Source organism: Tenebrio molitor, chromosome 8, assembly GCF_963966145.1.
Source record: "Tenebrio molitor chromosome 8, icTenMoli1.1, whole genome shotgun sequence".
In the NCBI taxonomy this organism is placed as follows: domain Eukaryota; kingdom Metazoa; phylum Arthropoda; class Insecta; order Coleoptera; family Tenebrionidae; genus Tenebrio; species Tenebrio molitor.
The window spans coordinates 7,519,570-7,546,694 of record NC_091053.1 but is presented as its reverse complement, the minus strand read 5'-3'; the positions used below and the strand labels follow the sequence as shown (position 1 = coordinate 7,546,694).

Genomic DNA, 27,125 nt, shown 5'->3' with positions numbered 1-27,125 from the left:
AAAAATGACAATTAATGTCATACAATATGATGATAGGTTATGATATTTAGGATTGTTTTACAATGGACCATTTTCGATTGCGTCAAAGAATGATCTTGACGACCAAAATTTATTGCTCGCGACTGTACATAGTACAAGAGTCTCTTAAATTGAAGTGAAAAGTGGAGTCATTACCTTAAATGAAATATTTTAACAATATCTTGATAAGATAACATCTCCTTGTATCTAACGTTTTCCATGTCTGAACAATGTTTTTTAATTTCTGTGGTTCACCCTGTAGTTCAGTGGCGCCCAAACTTTTTTTGAAAATCTTTTAGCCCCTTTTTCTCGAAAAATATCAACATTTGTATGATGCATTAGTGAATCAATCGTTACCTTTTGTGGAGTTCGATCACAGGTTAAAATATCTGCACAACCTTCAAAGTCACCCTGTATTTGTTGTTTATAAATAAAACATTTATCACCAGAAAACTTCAGAGCAGTAAAATGTAAATTAGAAGTTTTGTTAAGTAAGGAATGGTACAAAACCCCGTGGAGCAGTTCTAGATTCACTCCAGTTGGCACTGTCAGAGTTGGCAACGTTTATTCGCCCAAAGCAAATTCAAATTGTACGTTTTTGCCGTCCCATCAAAGGAACAATGGTCCAAACCCCGAATATATCAAACGCTTCAACCCTCCAGACATTTCCCTCCGTCCCTAGATGAACCTGTAGGTAGCATGTGCATAAATTAATCCCTAAACAGGCGTCGTTTATTTTCAATTAATTTATTCCCTGGGATCACGATAATAAATAACAGCTCTCCGGTAGTTCGATGAATTATTTATCGCGTCAGGACCGGACTAAAATATGAGCTAATTAAACGGCAGTAGGTACAGTTTCCCGACCCGATTTCACCCGCCACCAAAAAATCTCGCATCAATTCGTCACCGATGATAGGGGCAATTCCGTCACCAATCGACACCACCACCTGTTTCAACCGCAATTAAAACCGATCGGCCGCAACCATATGGGTCCGCCATTTATTACGCGTAGGAAACGCACGTTCGAGATGATGGGACAGGTGCGTGACCAGGATGATATCCAGCTGGTTCCCGAACCCGGAAACCGCACGCGTGCTACTCGAATTTCCGGAGGTGTTGTTTGATTGTGCTTTTACGGGGTTAATCGTGCAACAATCGCCTCCTTGTTGCACGTACGATCGTCTTCCGCCGTCGAGAGGCCCTCTTCATTAATTTTTATGCTTCATTACGTTCAGAAAGCGGCCGCGAGATTGCGATCTGGATCTCGTTCGGAGGAACAGTAATTATGATCGATGGGGCACGCATCGACCAACGAAAAAAAAAATCAAAGCAAGCACAACTCGAATAAAAGGAACTGCCATCAATTTATTCATCACAAGATCGGACCAGAAGAGGAGACGATTTACATAATTGGAACGGTCGCTTAACCCGGCGAGGTCAACGTGCAAGTTTATGGACAAGAAAAAAAAAGATTTGTCCTTTTCTTGGAGGGAAAAGTGGGAAGCCTCGTAAAGCTTAACAAGATAATGTGCGGTCCCACACTGCAACAACTACAACGCACTGTTTGAAAGAGGTGAAAGTGTAAATATTATTTAACAAATAAAAATAACAATCGTAAGCTGTATCGTTATCGCAGTTATTTTACGACGATTGGTAATTGATAAAAGCCAATTAAAACCTTCTCAACCGCAAGGTCATAATGAAATTTTTCTTATCTGTTACGAAATTGATATTTATCCGAGTGGGATATCGATGGACTAATTTTTGATTGTTCGGGAAATTTTTTATGAGGCTTCAAAAACATCGACGTGACCAAAACATCGAGAACAATTCTTGTTTTTTTAATATCGTCCCGTTCCGAGATCGTTCACCTCGTCCCTCCGGGACCCGGATCCGAAGGGCGCATCTTCAAAGCGCAACGCACCCTCCCCCGGTTATTGAATCATCCCCGACCGTTCCGGAAGCCGACTGTCCACCCCGAACGTCGACAAATCAACCTGTCAATAGTCCCTTTGAAATGATCACCTCCGACCTCCTACCGGAGAGTTGCGGCGCAACTGGCGCCGCCAATAACGCTCGAATAATTGAAACACGACACCGCTTTCGCTGGTCGGTAATGAATATTTAATTTCCTGTCCAGAACGGGCGTTTCCTGGAATAATATTCTGCAACCGGAAACAATGACAAGGTGTATCGAACGCTGCACCTAACCGCTCATTTCTTGCAGGAACACGCCGTTAGGGTGTTAAACCGAGCGAGTAGGTCGCGAGAGAAGCATGATCCGGCCATTAGGGTCTGGAAGCGGAAATCGAAAAGAAAAATGCACTCCCCGACAGGAAAGAGCCCGAAGTCTCGGACTGTCAACGGTGGTCCCGGAATATTGTGAATAATGGGGGGCATCGCGGGTTCCCTGCGCGATAACTCCATTCGCCTCGAATTCCTCGATAAAAGGTTATCGTTCGGAGGATGCAAAATCGTCTCGACAACAACGGAGAGCTTTCGGGACGGATCTGGTCGAAAAACGAATTTTGAAGAAGCACGTGTCTGTGTGCTCTGTGTTCGCACGTCGACAGCTGACGTCAGGAAGATCTAGGTCTGTGCTGGCGCCATTCAAGGAGCCGCAGCTGCTTGCTCTCTGATAGAAGACGCACAAATAAGGTACACAATGGGAAAGCTAATCCGAAATCGAGCCCATCCGACGTCACGATCTCTCGACCCGAATCCGCAAGACCTGAGATAAACTCTAATAATAAAATATTTACTTTATTAAAGGATGGCGGGATGGTGATTTCATCAACAAATTACGGTACAGAAATAGACGTGATTATTTTTAACAATTCTTTATCGAGGGATTATGAGTCAGATTAATCGGAGCGAGGGAGAGGGCGCTGCTCCCCACTGTGATCGGTCTTAAATCTCACTTCCAGGCCAAATATTTTGGACGGATTTAATAAAATCTATTTTTGGCAATGTGACGGGTGAATCATAAAACGATTTATTCGATCAACGAAGAATTACATTATTTTCGATGAGTATTGGGAGAGAATCTTTCGGTAAAATGGTACCGGCTCATTAGAGGACTAATGAGATGTTTCTTTTGGACACTAATTACAAAGTCGTTACCATCGAAGACCAAATATTCTAACTTTCTCGAGAGATAACAGCTTTCTAAATCGACAAATTAGATTTATTAGACGCATAAATTTTTTTTGAAAATTTTTAGAACTGCGAAAACTTTCCTCTCATAATAGTTCCGTTAGATCTGAACTATTTTCAGTTATCAACAAAGCACTATCAATTTGTCAATAACGTCACAAGTTGAAGAAGACTATTCTACTTTTTTGTCAAAAGATCTAGTCAGTACTGCAAGGATTAAACATTTTTTTGAATGAACGATTTTTTTTTGTTCTGTCAACATCGATAAGACAATTTAATGTCGCTAACCCACTTTCGCAAATATTCATGGTCAATGCTATTTTAAATTTGATAAGAAACATAAATAGACAACTAAAAATACATAACTTTTATCAGTCTAGCTATGGAAATATTTCGGTTGCTGATTTTTTAGACAGCGCTCCAGATCCAAGATCTTTTCGTAAAAGGTAAAAGAAACAACAATTGTGAATGACAATTCTGTGACAGCACGTTTGCACAAAATTACTGACAACAAAAACCAAATCTAAAAACTCGGCGTTTAATGATCATTAATTTTTGGAAAAAGGCCAATTCATTAGATAAAACTGACAATCATTTTCACGGGTTTTTCACGTGACAAATTCGAGTGAAGTAAAATTTATGAAATAAAAATGTAAATATCGAAATCAGAACGAGGGTAAATACGCTTAAAAATAAATGAATCTATTAAAAAATCCACTGTAAACAACACAGAAAGTGACATTGACTCGGTATTCGTTCAATAATGACTTCACTGTGCTGGTGTGGCCAGCACGCTTTCCTGATATGTCACCCATCGAAGGTGTCCAGTTGAGTAATTGATATTAAAAAACAATCGATATGCAAAAGCATGCTGTCTTTAGTTGTTGAATAATTTAAAAAAAACCGAAACTGAAAAATTCTGTCGCGTATAAATTATAAGTCACCAGTTTTTGTAAATTTAGCATCGAAAATATTTTACAAGCAACTGCGACGCTTCCAGTCCAATTTTCAGCAACATCAAACTGAATTCTTTGAAAGTTTCGACTTTTAGCAACTGTGATTTATCACGGATTAGACACTTGTGCCAACAGTACGTGCCAAAAATTGTAAATGTTTTCGAAAATGAAATAATTAGCTTATTTACACGAAACTTGCATCAAAACAGATCTTCGATTTATAAATAAACACCCCAGAATGGTTTTTTTCCGTTTTCTTCCAAAAAATTCGTCTCGTCCTCATTCTGACACTTCGACTAAAATCTAAAGTTCCATTATTTATTTATCTTTAGTTTTATCGAATCGGTGATAATGGTGGCGTCACATTTGGTGCGACCCGGTGTAAAAATTTCCGATTGTGCCAAAAAATAACTTCCTGGGTTTGTTTGTATATTTAGGCGCCATAAAACAGCGACGGGAACGCGTGTCGTAAAATTCAATAATCACAAGATAACGACCAACAGGTACACAGATAATGACCATACTGGTCTAAACGTAAAACTTTCACCGCCTGCACAACGTTATTAAATGTCCGCTGCTTTCCCCCGCAAAAAATCGCACCACTCAGAAGGCCACTTCAAGGTTCCCAAAAAGCGGAATCGTTCGACGAAGGTTGTACCGATCACCTCTTCACCACAGCACAGACACCGCCGTCACTCACCGGACTTCCTCTTCTCGGGCAACACCAACGACTTGGTCCTCTTGACCCGGAGCGAGCGCCTCTTGATCGACCGCAAGAACGACTCCGGCATCCTCTGGAACTTCGGCGTCTCCGGATTTTTCTTCTCCGGCATCAGCCAGTTCTTGACGGCGGTCATCGAGATGCCCCGCGACTTCTTCGGCGTCGCCGAGGGCTCGTCCTTCAGGTCCACCATCACCGACATCGGCGGCGGTGTTCACGCGATCGTTCGCATTTTCGCGGACTTCATGACACGATCACCGTCGTATAGTACGCACTATGATAGTGTCTCGTGCTCGGATAGGGGACCGCGGTGGGCACGTCCCCACCACCCGTCAGACCTCGTGGCTTTTTAGCGCGCAGACGCACCGCGGATACGAAGGCGAAGAAAAGGATTCCCGCGATTATCGAACAAGTTGGGAAATTCTTCTGGATCGGGATGAATAGGGGGAAGTGCGTGTGCGATTGCCATTTCCATGATTTGATGGCGGTGTTGAGGGAGCCATTTTCTGACAAATCTCCTCATATCATAACATTCACAAAAAAGGGCTTCCAATCTGAGCTGTGCCCGCACTTCCTTTTCTGACTCTCAAATGTTTTTCCAACCAAAACTTTTCAAAGAAAAAGTGTACTAAACGAAGCTCGTGCAGAAAAAGAAAACAACAGGACATGGACAAAAAATCGAATCAGAATACACTTTTCCATTTTTTCTTCTGCTGTTTTTCTTTATTGCAACTTTACACATACAACCAGTCGCTCTTTTCACATCTGTCGACATTTTGCAACTCTGCAACGTTACAAGCTCTGTTTGTTTACATCTGAGATCGTCGCTACGTGAGAACCCCGAGATTGTTGTAAATTGTATCCGAGCCTTGTGGCACTTGTAAATAAAATATCATTCGCATCCTGCCTCGAAAAAAATCTATCTCCCATGATTTATGCAACGCATTTAGAGACATGTGCTGGTGTTGATTGCAGAAATCACTCTAAACAAGTTGAAGAAAAAAATCCGCTCGTCTTTTTTGTAATGCTATTAGTATAATTAGGTCATCGACAAAAGTTGAGATGCTTCACGGAGAACGTTGTGGCGTTTTCAAATAATGATAATTAAGTGGACACAGTGAGGAGGAACATTGAACAAAAATAATGACCCGAAAATAGTTCAAGTATTTTTAAATTTGTGGAAAGTGTTCGCGAGGACTGTGAGAAAATCGACCAAGTAATCTTTTTACAGTTTGTTTGCGATTGCTGTAAATTTAGAGTTTCTGTGAAAGTGGGATTGCGTTGCTGGTGTTCGCTTTCAAAGACATTTCGTATTGTTGGTAATTCGAGACATGACAGATAATGCGAGGAATAAGTGAAAGGATGTGGTACATGGGCCTGTTACTATCTCGATTGTACATTTGGCCATAAATTAATACGTTTCGATGCGATTGTCTAGATGCTTAGACTTTAACCAAAAAAATTCTTATCAATGGACAAAAAATCAAATTTTGCAAATTTTAAAATTGGACTCTTCTGGTCTTGTAGGGATCCTACTCTAGATGGCAAACTTGAAGGGATAATTTTTGATCAGGTTAATTGGGTAGAAGCATTTTTTACCAGTTTTGGTCAAAAAAATGACGACTTACGCAACTTGCATATTTGTTGCAATTAAAGCGTCATAACAACAATAAAGGGCGTTTTTAAAAAATAAAGCGATAAAAGATTTTACAATTTATGATCGATTATTATTATCGGTCAATAGTCAGTAGACTAGAGTTAATAATAAATATTATCTATATATTCAGTTGTCACAATGATTAGAACGTTCGTCACATCATAAATTATTCTTAGATGTTGTTATCTTCATTTATCAAAATGCCAATTTGCAAAAATTTTCTTGACAGAAATAAAAACTGCATTCGTGTGAAGGACTACGCTTAAAAAATTCTAGCTGCGAAGGAACTTGATGCAGCTGATCTCGACGTGGTATATGAAAAGTATAGATTACAATCTTGCCTGATCCTCAGGTCTAATTTATGTGCAAGAATGATTTACAAGACGGATACAGACAAATACAATGCACCAAGATTGATATCATCGGTACGGCTGTGAAGCTGCGATTTTTAATTCTCTGAGCCGTGCCTGGAGTTTCCTGTATCTGTAAGGCGATCAAGAATCGAGCATAAAAATAAGAAGACAGGAAAAAAAAGTATACGAGAAAGATTTCTCCGATTGTAGTAGTAGCAGCAGGACGAGACATCCGGTATAACATCATCCACCTCATTAACTCTCCTGATTAGCCGACGTGAAATCTCCAATCAAATCAAATTTCTGTTATTCACTTTTGCCCGGAGCCAATTTATAAATAAAACATGCCCGTGACTAATCACGACAATGCTTCACGGTCCCTCAATTTGGTCTGATTAACCCCTCATTATCCCCATCGAAAAAAGTCTGTTTAAAAATCGATGTAAATTCCACACCTGTCGTGACCATCTGACCGTATAGACCATAAAAGATACACAAAACAGTTCCAACCCCCGGGTCAAAAACTATTTAGCATTGTAAATCTGTGCGTGGACTCGGATTCGTGATCCGGCCATTGTCCACCACGCACAATTCCGGAGCTGTTGTTGTGGTCTTTTTTTCGAACCGGATGACGTATGTTAATCACGAAAAATGGGGAAATCTTGTGATTTACATTAATTGGGGCGTCCCAAAAACCATTTCTTCCGGCATGTGGTTCGCCGCCAGAAAAGAACAACGCGGCTTGCAACAGAAGCGTTCCGGTGCAGGAAATGTAGAGAGATAAGAGAAATTTAGTGTCTTATCGCGAAAATAAAACAACAAGGCTATAAAATGCTAACAGGACTTTAATCAAAGAGCCGATTGATAAATGGTATCTGACAATAAACAGATCGCATAAACATTGACGATAATTGTCATGTTTTACATGGAATTTACTGCCGCCGATGCAAATTAAATCAAGAGCGGAAAATTGGATCCATTTCACTTATTACAACCTAGAAAAAAAGTCACAGACTTTCTCTATAATTAGAAAATTCTCAACGTCACAATTAACAGATATTTCTTTTTTATTGGTTGCTTTGGCTGAAGTTGATAATTCAAAGAATTACTGGATTGGCAAGATACAAAAATTGTAGTAGAAGAAAAACATGAGGTCCTTTTGATGATACATAAATGTAAAGGAAACTGTATTTAAATATTTTTGTAAAAAGTCCAATACGCGTTCGAGCTTCACAATGTTAGAAATGGCTCCTTTCATATGAAAGATACAGTTTTATTTCAGAATCGCTGATTCTAAAGTGACATTACTTTCTGATTTTCTTTGGTAAATGACAAAAAATGATATTCGTCTTCTTGTACTAAAGCTTTGTAAAAACCATGCTACAAAAATTAATCGTTTCAGAGATATCGTTTTGTGTTCTTTTATTTCTTCTTCATTCTCAAATATTGAAAATATTTTTAATTTAGAAACAAAAGCTCCAGGAGAAATACTCACGGATTTACAAGAAATGTGTCACTAATTTGTATTTAATTTTAAAACCTGAAGGTGCTCATTTAGAACATCTCTTAGAACGCATTCACCTCATCTTCCTGAATGCCAGATATTATGAACCCTTCATGTTAGTACATTAGGTTAGGCGTGTTGGATTTTCTCATGGGCTATGAGTCATATGTGCGCAAACGACGACTATCGGTCTCAAGTACCTACGCGCTAAAAATCGACCGGAAAACATCGTCATTCATTAGTGTCGTCTCTCTCTCTCTCTCGTCTATTTGGATGTAAAGTAGTCGACGTTTTCAGTTTTCATTTACAGATTTTTCACTGGTTTATCACTCCGCCTTCGTGCAGATATTTTCAAGGTCACAGCTCATGAGAGAATCCAACACCTCTAATACATTACCAGAGTAATCCAGCACGTCACGAAACAGTCACTCCAGTGACTCCAGTGTTGTTTTCCTTATTGTTAAATAAATTAGCGTCCACACGAAATCTACACCTACACCAAACAGCATCCGCCAAAACATTAAAAAGCGATTTCTGATGTCAAAAAAAAAAAACAAACAGAAAAAACAAACAAATCCATGTGTTTGTTACGAATTTTACTCTCCGTCTTTTCCACTTTAGACAATGTTAATGACCACAGACTCCGGCCATCAACTTTTCTCCATTTCTTCTCCGAACCAAACCAACCAGGAAAATCATCCGAACGCACGACGAATCAAAAATTACGCAATCCGATTATGCGGACAGACCGCAATGCCATTCTCTCTTACCCTTTCCTTGGTCGAATGAACCTTTTTTACCAAGTCAATTTGAAGCGAGCAGATGACTAGACGATAAAAACGACCGAAGATTTAACCGTGAAATTCGAAAAGGCATTCTTCGGACTCGCCGTAAAAAGAACGAACCGATGCAACGAATCCATTGCATAATAATAAATGTCAAGGTTTAGTCATGCATGATCGCTTCCTTGAAGCTTTTCGGCGACTCGTGATGCCTTAAAAGGTGAGAATTCCGAAATTCCACCACCAAAAACTGGGAGGAAAAAAACGTTTCGACCAATTATCTGGGTGGCAGCTCAACCGAAAAATGCATAACCGATTCGGTTAATTAACCGGAACGGTAATAATACATAATGACAAGGTTTAATTTTTTTTCCATTACGGTGGGTCAGATTGGAAAAATCTAGGTCGGCAGTTTAGACGGAAAATTTTCGTAACGTGCAAAACTGATGAATGTGCATAGCGAATTATGACACAACACTAAACAAATGTGACATTTTAAGCAACAGCGGATGCCACACATTCTTTCTCAAAATGCGGAGATTGGATGGTTAAGCGGAAATTTCAAGGGAATTTTATTCAAACAGCTTGTAACGTACGAGTATGTTCGCAGTGAAAAGTTATACTGGATTTTGTTAAAAAATAAAAAAATGCAAGGGCACTTCATTATCATTTCTTCCAGGCTTAGAGTAAGAAATTTAAAAAATAAATTTGAAAATTTCAATTATTTGGGAAATAGAAAAATGGTTATTCCAAGGAACAGAATGTACTAGAAATTATCTCTAATAGTCATTCATCAAAAGTAAAAACAGGCAGTCAGTTGCAAAGAGTTTCGGTGATGATTTAGGATTAACCTCCACTTTTATAACTAACGTGATATATGCAATTGCATGACGTTTTACGACCAAGCTCTACGTCTACAACGAATGTACTATATGAAACTGTATATCATATACACTTAAATTTCGGCAGAAAATTTCAGCCTGCAAGTTTCTCCGGTCTCCGGTCAATTATTACAAAAACGTTTTCCTGTAATTGTCAGATAATACAGTGGACCAGACAGGATGAGAAGGGTGTCAGAAGTAACATTAATAATTCGCGTTTGGCTGTGACGCAAACGCACCCCAATTTAGACCGGGCGGCGATGAATAAATTAGAGAAAATAATTAATGCAAATTATTATCACCCCCAAATAAAGAAACTAACGCCGTATCTAAAACGGAGCCAATTTATCAAAGTCCATCGAGGGTACGAACGCGGAACAATGCGTAACGAGTGGTTAATGAAAAAAAAGTAAAATTGTAACATATGTACACCGTCGTCCGAGTTGAATTGAAATATTGAAGTACAATGGCGATTCTGCTTTCATGGACTGATGATGGCATGTTAACCGGTTACCTATTAATATGCAATTAACGTTGAGCAAATTACGTGTTGTGCAACTGTCAGTGGCGTGTGGCATATGTCGACGAGAACGGATAGGATCTTGTGATGAGTGGAAATAAAAGCATTTAAAAAAGCACGATGGCAAATCAATGGGAAAGGTCTGTTTACGGATTCGAGGTGAGATCGTTTATTTTTCAAATAAAATGTCTGGTAATAAACTGCGTTGATGATCGCTTGTTCCAAAGCTTTCATAAATAAGCAGTGATTTGCCAGAGGACGCCGTTGGGGATAATTTATTGGAGAGAGACGTCATCATGTGTGAAATTTGTTCAAAAACTCCGCGAAAAATCAATTGTGTAAACAAGTGCTCAAAATTTTCCAGACGATGTCCCGCTTGTGTGAAATACGCCGTTAAATAAAAAAAAGTAATAAAACAAAGAAAAAAAGTGATTCAGGTTCCACAGGTTCCAAGATAAAAATAATTTTTTCCAGTAACATTGAATTTTAGTGGTTTTTGCTCACTGAAAATAGTTGGCAAAGATGGCAATTTAATCACTAGTGAGGAAATAATATTTTCTCACTAGTGAGCAAAGTGAATGTTTTGTGAGTTTGTTGATAGAGGGCGCTAAATTTGTTATACTGAAAGTTTTTTTTGTCTTTAAAATATTAATAAGTAAAGCTTGTCTTATTTTTGACTTATTTAAATTTTTAACCTGTTATTTAGAGTTCAATTAACGAAAAAACGTGAAATTGCTTTGGGTAAACTTCATGTTACATGCATTATGTGTTGGTATCACTGATTAAACTAAAATCAGTAAACCAATCACCAATCACAAACACGCAACACCTAACAACATAACCTCTTTTATTTGGAATTTTGTTGATCCACGTTTTGTTGTGAAAAGCTGTTTCCGTGAGTTCCCTGTTGGGCTAATTTTGTAGAAGTTATTGTTTCAGTGCTTTTGTGCTTTTAACAGTTCCTTTATTTTATAAATTTCCGCTACAATTTTATGTACAAAACTAATAAACTCGAAACATTTTCTGTTACTCATTATAAAATTGAAAGATCTACCAATCAAGATAAAAAAAGTTCTTTTGTCCGAATAAAAAATTAAGTTTACTGATTTATATATTTCTCTTAAATAATAAAAAAAAAATAGTGTTTTGTGGCCATCGTGGATTTTTCTCTTTCAACTGTACAATATGAAGAGCTACTTCCATTAATGCTTCTCCTTTCTTACAATTGCTCTTATTTTTGAAGCAATTCTATTTTCTTCTTTGATTTCTATTTTATAGACTCATTCTTTTGTTCACTGCCTCCTTCCCTACCTTTCATATTATTTCACTTGGTTACCATCTTCACCAGCTTCACACGTTCACCCTCTTCATTTATCCAAATTTCACAATCAGTTATTCCGTTCCAATGCTATGAACCAAAAACTAGTTTAAACGTCAACAATCCAAATAACCCTCTAGATTTCTCGAAATTGCTTCAATATCCCTGGCCTCGCTAATTTCCTTCCACCGACAAAATCCCACCCCCTACCACCAGTAACTGTCTCGCAAATTCCGAACGAATTTGAACAAATTATGCCGCCGCCACACGACCCTGTCAACAACAGCAGCTGATGGAAATCGAAGTGGGCGTGAAAGTCGCCACCCTTGCCACTCACTCGGCGGGCTTCTAATTATCATGGGTGCACGTAGATCGAGGACCCCTTTCTGTATCAGACGGATCACATCTCGCTGTTTAGCGGTTCCGTCGTTCCTAATGGTATTTGACAGATGGTCAACCCCCGACGTCGGACATCGCATGCGTGTAATTCGGGGGTGCATAACATGAGCCGCCCTGCTCTTTCCGACGCTGATACGGTGGCACATGTCAGGAAGTCAGTGATTTCACTGTTGTCTGCGAAAGGGAGAGTTGAATAAAAAAATCGTTAACAGCAGGACCATCAAGGCAAAGAATAAAAAGCAACACCCAAGAAGAATGATTAAAAACTGTCTTTGCGGATGCAATCCATTACGGTGTGGTGTGTTTTATAGACTTTGACTTTTATTGCTCGTACCACCACCCATTGATCTTTTTTTCAAAGTGAATTAAAATCAAGGAGGTTGTGGAAGGTCCCTTCCAAGTGCCACTCTTCATCGCCTGCTGTGCCCGTCGCAACAAATTCGTCTGCCATTATGGAAAAATAATGACGTTTGTCAGATCGCTTGTCCCACATTTTCTCGTAAAGTGTGGGGACGCTCCGACAGTAGCTACGGGGGTTGACAAAACAGAAAAGCAATCCGCAGGGAGTCCGGTAATCCGTCGCGGCGTGCGTTCCTCGTCCTTTCAAAACCTATAGGAAGATTCGGTCCTTATTATGTTTCCTTTATTTACGACTTTTTTATGAATTTTTCATAAGCGCACCTCGGAAGATGGCCGGCTCCAACTGTGAGAAAATCGATTCGGAATTAGGGGTGCCCTTTTTACTTACGTAGGGCACATGTGTTTCCGACAGGCGAAATCTCGTTCTAATTCCGCCGCGATGATTCATCCACTTTCGAGGAGACAAAACGGTGGTTCGGTGGAATATTCAATTATGCCCCGCGACCGAATCAATGGAGCAACTAAACGACCCTGATGGAGTTGCTCGAACTCTTTAACTCGAACAACTCGAAACTTAATTACTGAAGCCAGATTCAATACAAATGTTTGAGATCAGTTTTAATTAACAAAAGGGGAAGGTTTCGAGGCGGACGCTGTCTCTGGATGAAAAAAATATATCAACCGCCCAAGTTTCGATAAAGGTTCTTTCCCGAAAAAGTTTCAAACCCATCATGGGAGTACCGCATTATCATAAATCGCACATCCGGTACTCGACTGTAGAGCAAGTAGCAGCAACGAATTCTAACAGCACGAGTTGTTACCTGTACTGTTGATTAGTAGGAATGAGTCCAGGGGAGATCCTTGCGGTACACTCGACGTGAAACAGCCAATTCGTTATTGTTATCGCTATTAGTGCCAAAAAATGTTCCGAACTTCCATCTCATTAAATAAGAAAAATCCATCGTTAGCTTCCATGAATTGTACTGAATAGGATATTTTGAATGTAATTGGTCTGCCTTCCGCCAAGAAAAAAGATCCTTTCTGCTGCAGCCTCCAGATCATCATTAAAGCGTCTTCATTATTTTGTCTTATTTCCCTATTCATTAGGAGATAATTGCGATCCATGGGTGCCTCCATCTCTCGACCCCCTGGTGCGACGCCCCTGCGCTCACAAATCAACTTCCTCTGGCGTCGATTGTCATGAAAGATGCACAATCATCGACCCTGACCTGAACACCATCAGCGCAACGTGATCCTTCAAAGTCACAACGGGAGTTTACGCCCCTGCCGGGCCATCTCGCGACATTGTAGAAAAATCCGAATCGTCCTTTTTTCCTCCAGGACTTCATATTAAAACATTCTCGTTGACAATGGAGCCCCAACAAATCGATCCGCTTCCGTCAGACACAAGACAACATAAATCCGCGTCTTAATTGGGAGGCTGCCATGGTCTCATTGTCGCCCCTTCGACGACCCGCCTTCTCCTTATTGCGGCATCAATTGCATGATGGCAAAAAATCCAAGAAGAGAGAAAGAGAACAACCATGGAATGGATGATGTACTTTTACGGTTGCCGAAGCAGATTCAGTCGTGTGTGTCTAACCTTTGGTCCCTGCCGGACCAGATTTCTTCCTCTTCCGGATTGCGCGGCTTTTATATTCTCTCGAAATGGAGATCCGTTGAGACGTCTCCCTTACCAGACAAAAACCCAATCTAAACGGGGGCTCGGCTCCCCTCGTAGACCTACCTGGACGACGAGTTTCCCTCTCACACCTTGCGACCGTGCGAACCGCCCAAATTTGGGAACGCGTTTCCGCGACGGACGGGGATTTGCGACAAAGGATAATCCATGGATTAGTGGTCTGGTGGAAAATTATTTTTCGCCGGGGAGCATTGTACTAGGATTTGAGCAAACCAATCCCCTGATAAAAATGTGAAACCGACAGAGAAACATCCCGGATTGATTGAAGATTTTGTTAACTCACATCTATCAAAAATATTTTAATTACTAGTGAAATTAATTAAGCTAAATGTGAATGAGTTTGTATCAGAGTTAAACAAAATATTATCGTACAAACATGTTTGTAAACAAATTAATTTTTTAGCACTGTTTAGATAATGTACTTTGTTACTATAGTTAATGAATTTACCATTATGAAATCTAAATTTAAGCAAACACAGAAGAAGCACAACAATAAATTCATGTTGTTTGAACCTTGTTCGCTACGTTTGTGTGAATGCTCGCAAAAGCTCGCAAATATATTTTAATTAAGCTCTACAATAATCAGGCTACCACAATTTCCATCTGTGTAGATATATTTTGTACATAGAATATAGAGTTACAAAAACTAATTAAAATAGCATATTATGATACAAGTTTATAAGGAAGCCTTTAAAACACGCGCGACGAGTTTAAGAGTACGACGCGTAGCGGAGTGCTTTTAACGTCGCAAGTGCTTTAAAGGCTTCCTTATAAACGTGCATCATACGCTATTTTTTTGTTATACCTGCACTACAATCTGAAAATTATAACAAAAAAAGTAAATTGAATTACTTTTTCCGAGGTAATCTGTGTCATTAATCGTTGATATAGAAATGGTCAATTGTTGTTGTTTCGTTGCTATCATAAATCGTGTATCAATGTCTATATATCATTGTTCAAAATGTAGGTGAATTTGTTGTTACCTAAGCAACCCTTAAAGCTTTAGTGTTTTAAAGGCCCTTTTTCGCACGCATTTTAGTGTCAAAAACAGGGATTATGAGTCAGGTCTAATAAAAAACATTTTTTTAAACTGTTAAATATGTATACTTAAATAAAGTTTTTGTTTTCGTTGGCGCATATTCACAAGGTCAAATTGTAATTGAATAAACCTTTTGAATTATTCTTAATTTGAACGTGCAAAGACAAAAACCATTCAGATCATTTTATGAGAGAATTTTAAATGATTTTTTATTATACCTGAATGATAATCCCGGTTTTTGACACTAAAATGCGTGCGAAAAAGGGCCCTTAAAAGACTAAAGCTTTAAGGGTCGCTTAGGTAACAACAAATTCACCTATATTTTAAACAATGGTAAATACACAATTTATAATAGCAACGAAACAACAACAATTGACCATTTCTATATCAACGATTAATGACACAGATTACTTCGGAAAAGGTATTTTAATTTAATTTTTTTGTTATAATTTTCAGATTGTAGTGCAGGTATAATAAAAAACAGCGTATGATACACGTTAATAAGGGCCTTTAAAGCACTTGCGACGTTAAAAGCAATCCGCTACGCGTCGTGCTCTTAAACTCGTCTCGCGTGCTTTAAAGGCTTCCTTATAAACTTGTATCATAATATACTATTTTAAATGAATTCAAAATTGTTTTCTAACACAATTATTGTTTCACAATACACTTATGACTCTTTTCTGTTCATTTATCAACTTACAAAAGAATGTCTAAGAATGTACTAACATAATCTATTCAAAAGTTTAATAGGTTTGAAGAACGAATGATAAACCAAAAAAAAAGTTTGGTTTTCCTTTAATTTTAATTTCTTCAAAGCTAGAATGTACTTGTATATACAACGTGTAACAGAAATAAGTACATTAATTTTAACTGGTAATAGAACTCGTCAAAAGGAACAACTTTTCTATCTACCATTTTGCCGAAAAACGATGTTTAATTCCAAAAAAAAAATTGGAGAGATTTTTCACTAAAATAACCCTACGCCACTAAATACTGCAATGGCTAATTGTGATCAGCGCTAATATGAAAAAAACATCCATTTTCATCCAGAAAACGTGTTTTAACGCCGAAATCGAAATTCAAATAAATCTAACCGTATAGCAAAAAATCCACTTCGTAAGAATCTGGTTGTTTCACGTTTTTAGGTAGCTTAGTTTTGGAGATATGAACGGTTTTAGGAAAATCTTTCCTATTTTTTTAAACCACTACGCAACGTTTTTCGCCAAAATGGCAGAAAGAAAAGTTGTTCCTTTTGATGAGTTCTATTACCAGTTAAAATTAATGTATTTATTTCAGAAACACCCTGTATGTTGCTAGACGTTATCCTGCCGAAGGTGTAGTATGCCTTCCTAAGAAATTAATTAGTTTTTGAGTTGTAAACGTCACAAGAAAAATTTTAAATTTGCACCGTCAAAAACAATTATGGGTTTTCTAAATTAGAAAAAATGTTTCCACAAACTTGTGATTTTTATCAGAATGCCATAAAAAGAACGGAATGAGCGTAAAATGATGGCGATTATTCAAGAGGATGAAAATTGCAACGCGAGCCGTAGGCGAGTGGAGGAATCTCCGACTGAATAATAGCCATTATACGCGAGTTGAAGGCTATACATACTTTCTCCACGACTATACCAAGAAACAATCTTCTGAAAATTAAATTTAATTTGATTTTTAATATTTGACAATTAAAATTGTGCCTCGTTTAGCGGTTGCTAGGCGATGCGCGACTTATTGTTTACAAACGCATTCGATTGGCGATCTGCCGTTGTAGAATGAAAATACGAGGGATGTGATTGGCCGACAGGCGTGGATTTCAGTATATTCTAGCACGGGGCGTGGAATTGATAGCATTCTTTCATTGAATATCCAACAAGAATGCATTCATTCTTTCATAGTAGTCGACAAATATGTAATTTCACAACAACATTTTCCTAAAGCAGATATTCCATTGCCTCCTTTCGAGTTTTCCATTGGAAAAAAATAAATTTTGCTGTTTACCTGACAGTTCAGTAAGTTCTATAACAGTTGTCACCCTTGATCCTTCGCTGTTGTCCATTAATTTTAATATATTCAAAAATTTAATCTGTTTGCTATATTAATAAAAAACAAAAGAGGTAACATGTTTTGCAGATCTTCTGTCTATCTGCAAATTTTCAACATGTTAAAGAATGTGATTTATTCATTGTACCAATGAAAAGAAAAAATTAAAATTTTGATTGAAGAATTCTAAATTCTAAATCAAAAACATTCTTAGGACAGACTTTTGATTCTTCCTACCAATTAACAGCAGGATCACATAAAAGCAATTGACAAAATTTGATTTGAAAAAATAATTCGTATTCTTGTTGGAAACGAATTATAAATTATTTCATGATGATTCGTTTAATTCTAGTTATAACTTTTAATACTTCATACACCACTGGTTTTTGGATTGTCTTTTAAAATAAGAATGTGGACATTATCTTGAAGAAGGAATAGTTTACCATTGCAAGATGTTGATACAATCAATTTTAGTATTTATATTTTGCATTTTGTAGAGTTATTTTGTTTGCGGCTGAGTGAAATATTGCTAAATATACAAGATCCGCAGATCTTAGAAAAGTTTCTTATTATTCGAAGTGTTCACCAAAATTGACAGAAATAGTATATTATGTTATGAGGAGCAAAAATGGAGTTTTATGTGCTGCGGCTGGTAGTTTGGCTGCCGAACAGACAAATCAGCCAAAGCACATAAAACCATTTTTCCTCCGAATAACATATAAGTACTATTTTTTCTTTAAACCTTCATAACAAATTATGTATTTAAGAAATGTTAAGAAATCGGGTAGAAGATTGGATAGATTGATAAATTAATATAGCTTGTTTTGCAAAGCTATATGACTATGACTAGTATAAACAACGCTATGAACAAAATCCGAAATAATTATCCGTGTCAACCCGTTTTAATTTGGATAGATTTTGTAAGTACGTTTTGCAATAATGTACAAGTTTCTTAATTACACCTTATTTATTCACTTCAGCTTTCAATATCTCACATTCAGACAGGAATTTGTTACAATTTGAGGTAGGAATTTCAAATGATTTAGCTAGTTTACTTCACAGCCGCTCACCAGCGGAAATAACAACTTCACGGACGCTCCTCAGCGGAGATAATAACTTCACGGACGCTGGTCAGCTCGTTAGATGCCATGACAATGAAGTAACACTTTAGTTAGCATTATCAATGCAACAGTATAATGTCATAATTTACGGACGTTTGAAGAAAAACATATTTCTCAAGTTTCATTTCTTGCAATCTGCACGACAATGATATTTTATCAAATAAAACACATTTTAAATTTCGCAATTTCTTCTCTTTGTTCCGTGCGAACACGCTATACAGGGTGTATCTAAAATGCGTGTGTTAATTTTAACACGTAGCAGAGCTTGTTAAATGAAACGTTTTGCTTCTTAAATTTTTTACGAAAAAACGTCACAAATTAATTTAAAATTTGGAATCAATTGGCCATCAAAATGTATACCCGCCTATGGGGGGCGAAAATTTTCTGTTGTTATAGAAACGGAGCCTTGTCAGAAAAGTTACATTGTTATAGAAAAATTGTTATGGTTACAAAAAAAAAAAACAGAGACTATAGTTAATAACACAAAACGACTCATTTGGTAAAAATTGGGGGGCAAAAAATTTTGGAAAACTTTTATGAATTTTGCAAAATGTTGTAGAGAAAAGTTTCATAAATGGGCGAGTTCTTCCACTGGTTAAAATTAACACACGTATTTCAGATACACCCCCGTATATTGTTCAAATGTAGAATCGATTATCCTTGATGTTTGCTTTAATTTTCCATGTTCTGTTAGTGATTTACTATACCTAGAGAACCTAATTTTTTCATTATTTAACAGCGTAAAACACGTCAAATTAACTCTGCGATATGCTTAATGTTTAGCCCGAAGCAAAAGAAAAAACCATCTTGTTATCACTCACCCACACTTAATTAAAAAGCATTTATTGAAGCATTACAGAGCACTTATTTGTGAAATAAACAAACTTTTATTTGAGTAATATTCCATCGTTATTAAATAAATTTTTCCTTTCTGAACTGGTATAAATTAATTAGCTCGAATCTCAACGTACCCCATAAAATAAACTTTCCCCGGCGCCAACCAAATCATGCAAATAAATCCGTCCATTACCGCGATTATTTACGTCGGAATAACGATAATCTTATTGTCGGAGCCGCCATTAGTCTAATCTACGATCCCCTCGTGCCCTTAACGAGAAACTCATAGTGCCGGAATTACCATAAGTTCGAGGAACACGAAACGGGGTGGCACGTGAGAAAAGCGCTCTACACTAATCGAAGCTGACAGTTCATCAAAAACTCACTCTCTTCCCGTTACGTTGTTGTTGTTGCAACATTAACTTATACGAGGAGTACCAACCGAAAAGGTGTAGAACAATACCTGTTCAACAATGGCGTATTTGTAACGTTTTGGAGGACGACGAGGATCCCAGCTGTCAAAAGGAACGAGTGCCAAAGTTGACGGACGTACTTTCCGACAAACAATGGACGTCTTGACGAACTTCCATATGGGGTCAGTGCACACAACAAATTTCGGGTTAACGACGTCTCAGGGGAGAGGAAGGCAGAAATGTGGCAGCGACTCTAGTCCTTCCGGTTCCCGGCCAGGATGGGAAATATTGCCGAATTAGGAAAGTTTGGTCGGTCTGCACAAAAGAGATAAAAACAAAGTTTCGATTTTCTCTTTCTCCTTGCGAGCGCTTGACCGATGCTGGTGTATGAGAATGTATTGGTAATTTTCTAGTCTATTGTGGAAGAACATAACAGTGTATTTGAGAAACAATATTATTTGTTCCGTACCTCCCTAGAAAATAAGTCTGTATCCATAGTTACTAGTTCATTTCATTCATTTCACTTTCGCTCACTATTTTTCATTCACTCGTAAATTTTTCCAATTCTTCCTGCTAACGTAATTTTGATTTTTTAGGCAACATTTGGTACCTCGCAGCACTTGCCTGTTCCAGGACATCATAACTCTTCATCATCCATTTCCACCACTCGTGCTTATATGTATTTGTGGACACATTTTTGTCTCCACGTCATGAATTTTGTAGGTCTCCGACACTTTTCCACCCCCCAGTTCCAAGTTGAAGTTCAGATTTACTCCCCAGTTCCCACGACGCCGCTCTCCAAGTAAATTCTTCTTTTTAATGGAGGCGCTTTGCAACAGATCCGGACTTATCCCGGCCAAGTCATGCCATAATGCAGCGCATTTTACAACCGCAAGCTTCGTTTTATTATGATCGTGATGTGTACTTCAGACAATTCACGTTCCATTTTATATAAAATGTGGCAACGTGACAAGAATGGAAGGCACGCTCGGAAACAAATTGTGCAGATTTGTGGAAGCTTTGTTGACATGTCATATCACGACATAATTATAAATGTTCTCATTAAAATCCGTCAGATAAGACTCGGAGGAAAAGGAAGACAATGAGACAGCAAAAAAACATACACATTCGAGTGCCCAATTTTTTTCCTGACAACCGCTCGATTAGTTTCAGTTTTCAGTGGTGCATTGAGTTGGTGCGGTGATAAAGAAATTCAATTTGGTACGGTTTGGTCACACATTGCACCAGAGCTCCCCTTTATCTAGCCTAGACAACTATGCTAATAGAATTTAGCTATTTATTAGCTCAGGTGCGGACAATGCGACCGGACTAGTCCAGGTCGGTGGAAAAAAGAAGGGCCACTCATTAGACGACCATATTTTAGACGGCTGCCTTCAATGTATCTAATTACATCAGAATAGTTATCTAATGGTGGAACATTTCAAAACGGAACGAGTTCCTTAATTTATTTACTTGTTGGTAGGAGCTCGAGATGTGAGGATAACGAGAGAAAAAAGTCTCGAGAATTGCGAACATGATTTATCGACCAACGATCCATCCTGAATTCAATTACAGTTACACTGTTTATTTTACCTTTTTCCGGAGCGAGGCACCGGTGCTCTTACCTTGAAACAAAAAAGTAGATTGAAATATTGCTAGCGAGGGGTAATAAAATGCGATTAATTGCGGTTTTAAAACTATTCATAAAACGTGCATAAAGCCAGCCCACACTTGGATGCGAATAAAAGCGCGATAAATTCCACTAAACGATATTTTCTTGTTGGGTATCCCTATCGGTGTGATTTACGACGGAGCGAACCCTCACCCAGAATGGATCGAGTGTTGCGCCACAAACGAATCAATCTGGCGTCGATCTTCTACCCCCTTTTGCGTTTTTATTGAATCGACAAACAGTCCCAGATTATTGTAAAACCGATCTCTTAATTTCTTCTGCCAACAAAAATTGTGTCATTTGGTAGCACGTTTCGGGACGCGCTTCCATCCGTATCTGGCACTGAATCAAAATTACCATATGTTATTGTACCATTTGCAATACAAGGCAGAACCTCTTCGCTGCATTAACGTATACGCCTTTATGGGGCACGTAACATTTAATAAGTTTTTTTTTTTTTTGTAAACCGGTTGCAAGAGATACACGAGTTTGTATTCAAATTTTATGATGTTGTTATTGCAGCGCACTAGTGCACTCACGAGACGGTGGTCTGAGGTCCAGGTTCGACCCTTCACGTTTCTTATTTCGTTTATCAAACCGGGGGAAGTACATCAAGTGGATTTACCGGTCGGGAAGTTTTTCTTGGGTGTGTTTTTTTTTTCGGTGGATTTGTCACCGCAAGGGACAATGGTCAGTCGGATAAGAGGATTCTGAGGTTTCGGTTGACCAACCGACGTGATGCCCCGAGGCTGTAGATCTGGACTTCCAGTGGTCGTCTTGTCTTAAAATGACGCTTTTTCAGAAACAAAATAAAATTTGGCAATTCCTCGACGCAGAGAAAACAAGGACTTGTAACAAGTTTGTGGGATGCTAAAAATCTGCACGAATTAGAAAGACGTTTCTTTTGAGTAACAGTTTCCATCAAGATCTACGCCGGAAAACCACATCTGACAAGGAAGCAACAGTTTTCATCGCTAACAATTATAGCCAAAGAACCACGAAAAATACTATGACGTCTATTTCATACTAGGAAAACTTTTAGGAATTAGGAAGTACATATGTCTTTGTGGTTTGATTAAAACTGATTAAAAGATTAGTTTTCCATATTTTTATTTTGGTATTCCACAACAGTCTACGATAACGAAGAAGAGCTGGAGATAGACAAGACAATGAGTAAAGGAAGCAAGGCAATGGGTTCACTAAACAGAATGCTAACGTAAGAGAAATCTCAAGAGCAGCGAAGATCAGGATATACAGGACAGTGGTGAGGCCGGCGGTAGTATATGGGTGTGAAACCTGGGTGTTAACGAAGAAGAGCGAGATAAAACTGGAAGCATGGGAGAGGCAGACGCTGAGGAAAATTTTTAAGGGGACAAGAACCGAGGACGGAGGTTGGAGAAGAAAAACAAATAGAGAGATAAAAGAGCTATACAGGCACAGTAGAATAGCGCAGTATATAAAAGCACAAGAGATAAGGTCATGTCGGTAGGATGCCAGAACAGAGCCATGCGAAGATGCTCTACTGGAGGGAGAAGGAGGAAAGAAGAAGAAATGGCTGGAGGCGGTAACAACAAACCTGAGAATGCTTGGCGTAACCGACTAGAAGAGAGCGTCACAGAGAACAATGGAGAAAAATAACCAAGGATAGTTGTGACGACATGGAGAATGGGATATAACATACAAAACAGAAACGGAGAGGACTAGTCATGACTCTTAATGGCCTGTAGAACTGCCTTATAATAATTTCATAATCCGACCATCACCTCCACTATATTCTGACCATCATCCTATCCTGATTTGAGTCCGATGGAAAACATATAGGTCATAACTTCAATGGTTTCTTAAAGACCAAAATTACAGAATTACGAAAAATACTATGTAATGCTTCTAATTGTACACTCTTCAATGAGCGTATAATGATGGCTATTATTCAAGACGATGAAAATTGCAACACGAGCCGTAGCGAGTGGTGGAATCATTCGAGTGAATAATAGCCATTATACGCGAGTTGGACACTATACTTTCTCCACGACTGTACTAACAACTAGCTTCAAAACATTACTAAGTTTAGCTATTGTAAAAAAAATAAATCTCTAAAATATTTTGGAAAATGTTGAATCTGGCAGAAACAAATTATAATGATGTATGTGTAAATTTCCATGAGTCACAACCCTGGAACTAAATTTTACACCTTCAATGAGCTACAGATATTCGCTTTCACCCTTTGATGTGTTTGGATAATTACAAAAATTCAATTACCACAATTCAGACTTTTCAGATTGGATCCAACCGAATTAAATCCCTGTCTGTGGTGTTTTTCTGTGTGCACCGACGTAAAACAAAACTTTGGACGTTCCTCCGCACGTGAACTTTCGACATACCACCCTTTTCAACGGTCTAGTCCGGTCCGAGTTAATGAACGCCGGATCTCAGACACGTGCTAGGGTGAAATAATACACTGCCGGGGCGCCGCACCATGCGGGGGTTCCGACACTAAGAGTGTTCAAACAATGCGAATCAATCCCCAAACTTTCTAGACAAAGCAGTGCCCAGAAAGCGAGTAATTTGTGCAGTCGCCGCGTGCTCGACAAATTTCGTCAGGGGGATGAAACCGACTGAAACGGACTCGGTTAATTTTTTATTTTGGAAAATACGGAGACGTCGAGGGTTGAAACTGAGAATTGCAGAGCACAGTTGTTCTTTTCTCTTAAAAAATTTTTGTTTCTTTTTGGGAAATATCGTGGAACACGAACTAATCAACAGAACACTACTTAGGAAGATCTCTTCCAAATTGTGTCTTCTTCCTTCGTCCAACGAGTCTGTACATGTCTGCTGACCTGACGTTGCGAAGGAGACAACATCACCACTGCCGTCTTGGTCGAGCAATTCCAAACCCTAATTTATGCCTCCGCCTTTGAATTGGTCCAATTGTAGGTTATTGAACACCTGGAGTCTGACTTTTTCTTCTCTCGTCTGGGACCCCTTTCGGCGATGTTAAATTCGCACAATACAACACTAATTGCACGAAAATAACCAGGTTCGTCCATGTAATCGGCGATAAATTTTCGTCATTGCTCTGCCTCAGGCCTCTTTGTACCTGCTGCATATTTATGAAAATTGAAGTCGTAAATTTCGTTCTTATAAGAGCGTTTAGGGTTGTTAATGGGACGTGGTTTTATTGCATCGATAAATTACGGTACTGATTTAGCTACTTGGGGTATGGCCGAATGGGAGATGGTCGAGGCGTTTCCGACATGTCACAACCACTTAGGCCTACTTCTGAAGACCCCCACGTTGCACGCACCCCTAAATCTCGACGTTGAGTCATCACCACCCCAGATCAGCGATTGTTTTGTCATTAAAATACGTACAAGCGATAGTGATGAGTACTGGAAGATTTGCCTGTCAAGTTCTAAGTGCAAGGATATAGAAAGTGCTTTAATTGCACGTTGGCCGTTGGCAGGAGATAGCTGCTAATGTAAGAGATTTGTTTAAAATTGCTATTCTGCAAGCGTGCAATTATGCGCCGTTGTGGTGCATCAGACCGACCTTAACGGTGCTCCATCTAATAAATTGTTGCCTCAATAAACCAGGAAGAGGAATTGTGCAAAATCACAACGCTTGTGATATCTCACGGAGAGTGGTTCGATGACTCAGGAAATATGATCCTACTGCCCTTCACGACATAATTACAACCCCCTAAATACTAGACGTGGAGGGTGTCTGCGATGCTTATCACTCGACGATGACTCAATCCATTGTTATCATCACCGGAGTGTCAAATCGATCCTTGCTAATTGATATTCTGATGGTTGCCGGGACAGAGACGGGATTGTGTCCGGCTTTTTCACGCTTTTCCATTCGAAATCGTCATGGATGGGGTAATTATCGCGTACATTTTCACGGGCTCCTCTCTGCTTCAATAAATCAGTCGAGACAATAGTTTCGAACGTTTTAACTGCGGTACACGACCATTTGCGGTGTGTTTACAATAGGTGCATGTCTCATAAATATAAAATGTATTGTATCAAGATGCTACGGTCAACCGGTAGACACGCTAATTCATTCAAGAAAACGGCGGTTGCAAGCGATGAGTCCATGAAATTGTCCGGGCGTGGGGATGTTGTCCTTTTCGAGTTTTGGAAAGAGATATGGCCGGTCAAAAATGCTCCGACAATACAGCGTAATTGAAATTTTGATAAGCCCTATTAAAAAATTAGTAAAAATTACGAAACAATAGGCTTCAAATGTGTGCAATCAATTTTCCCGTATCACTCATTCAAAGTCATAAAATTTAAAAAATCGATTTTGAGCAAAAAACATTTTTTTTTCGTATAGGCTCATAATTCACAATTAATGAATTTATGAAATTCGCATCAAAAGAAAATTATTAGTTGAATTATGTATTCCAATTTTAAACATTAACAGCGAAAAATTACCAAGATTAACAACTGCAGTGTCATAAATAAATATGTACCTCATTGTTGGTGAACAGCCATCAAACATCTGTTGAGAATTTTTATACTGATTATAAGTCCCTAAAGGGTACCATAAATAACCCATGTCAACCCTTTTGTGGAAGTGACCATCCAATTTAATAATGAATCATACCTAAATTTTGCACTTTAATATCAAATTCTACAGCGTGATCAAAAAGGACTGTTTGAGTTGGCAGAACTGATTTTTACTTTTAAATTAATTTTTACTTTTAAATGGTATAACTGGAGTAACTTCCGGTTGCAGTATTGCAAACATCCGAATAATAAAATGCTCTTAATTCTATTGCCACCTTAACAGTCCTTTTTGATCACCCGGTACTTATTTCAAAAAACGGTGATGTTTCCATAATTTCAATGACACAAAATTTTTCCCTTTATGTTTGAAAGAACTCTCAGCGAAAAATTATGTAAAGTATACAGAATATTCTACACCGATACGCAGTCATTCCTGAATTTCCTGAGAATTATTTTAAATAGATTAGGAGTGGGTGTTTTCGATCAGGCGGTAAAACTTGAATGACCCTGTACTTTTGTGTTAGTATGAACCAGTAAATTTATAATAATTAATCATAATTGAACACAAGATGTTTTGTGAACGTCTCGACGTTATGACGGTGTTAGTAGAAACTTGCAAAGTTGCTGAATCTAAGTGCCATTATGGGCCATCAAGTCATCACCAATTAGCAGCTACTGTTGGGTAAAACCGCCACGTCGGCTGGATTAATATGCCAATTAGACGAGGATTACGGCATTAAGGGATTAATTTATACATAGACACAAATTTAACAAACTCAAATAAAAGGTATTATGTTGTCCAATGTGTCTTCATAAATCGTCACATCTCACATCCGTTCTTTTTTTTTGCTAGCCAATCAAGATATTTGCTCGGAAACTCTATTCCTACTTTCCAGTTTTCTTAGAAATTACTTTTTTTTTTCTCATACGAGAAAAATAATAAACGGCACATTTTTAATAAATTAAAGCAAGTGCAGTTCAACTGGTTAAAGTATGAACAAAAATAAATGCATGTGCAAAGTTTGACGTTAAAAGGTCCAGTCTTTTCAGAATACATAATCGGATATTTAAACAGTTATTTACATTAGAGTACGGTAGGTGTATTTTTCAGCGCGAAAAATAGGTTTTAGGCTCGAGGCGAAGCCGAGGGTTTGATAGT

At 38.4% G+C, this 27,125-nt stretch overlaps 1 protein-coding gene across 2 annotated transcripts in view; it reads right to left on the bottom strand.

The window, feature by feature from the left end:
• CenG1A (Centaurin-gamma-1A) overlaps nucleotides 1–27,125 on the bottom strand; it is a 107,454-nt gene that overhangs the window by 23,072 nt on the left and 57,257 nt on the right. Inside the window, exon 1 of one of the 2 annotated variants that reach the window (XM_069055427.1) lies at nucleotides 4,834–5,149. The exons of the other annotated variant lie outside the window; for it this stretch is intronic. Coding sequence (XP_068911528.1) covers nucleotides 4,834–5,056 — 223 coding nt within the window. The 5' untranslated portion in view covers nucleotides 5,057–5,149. Of the gene's footprint in view, nucleotides 1–4,833; nucleotides 5,150–27,125 lie in introns of those variants that run through there. 2 annotated transcript variants of the gene reach the window in all.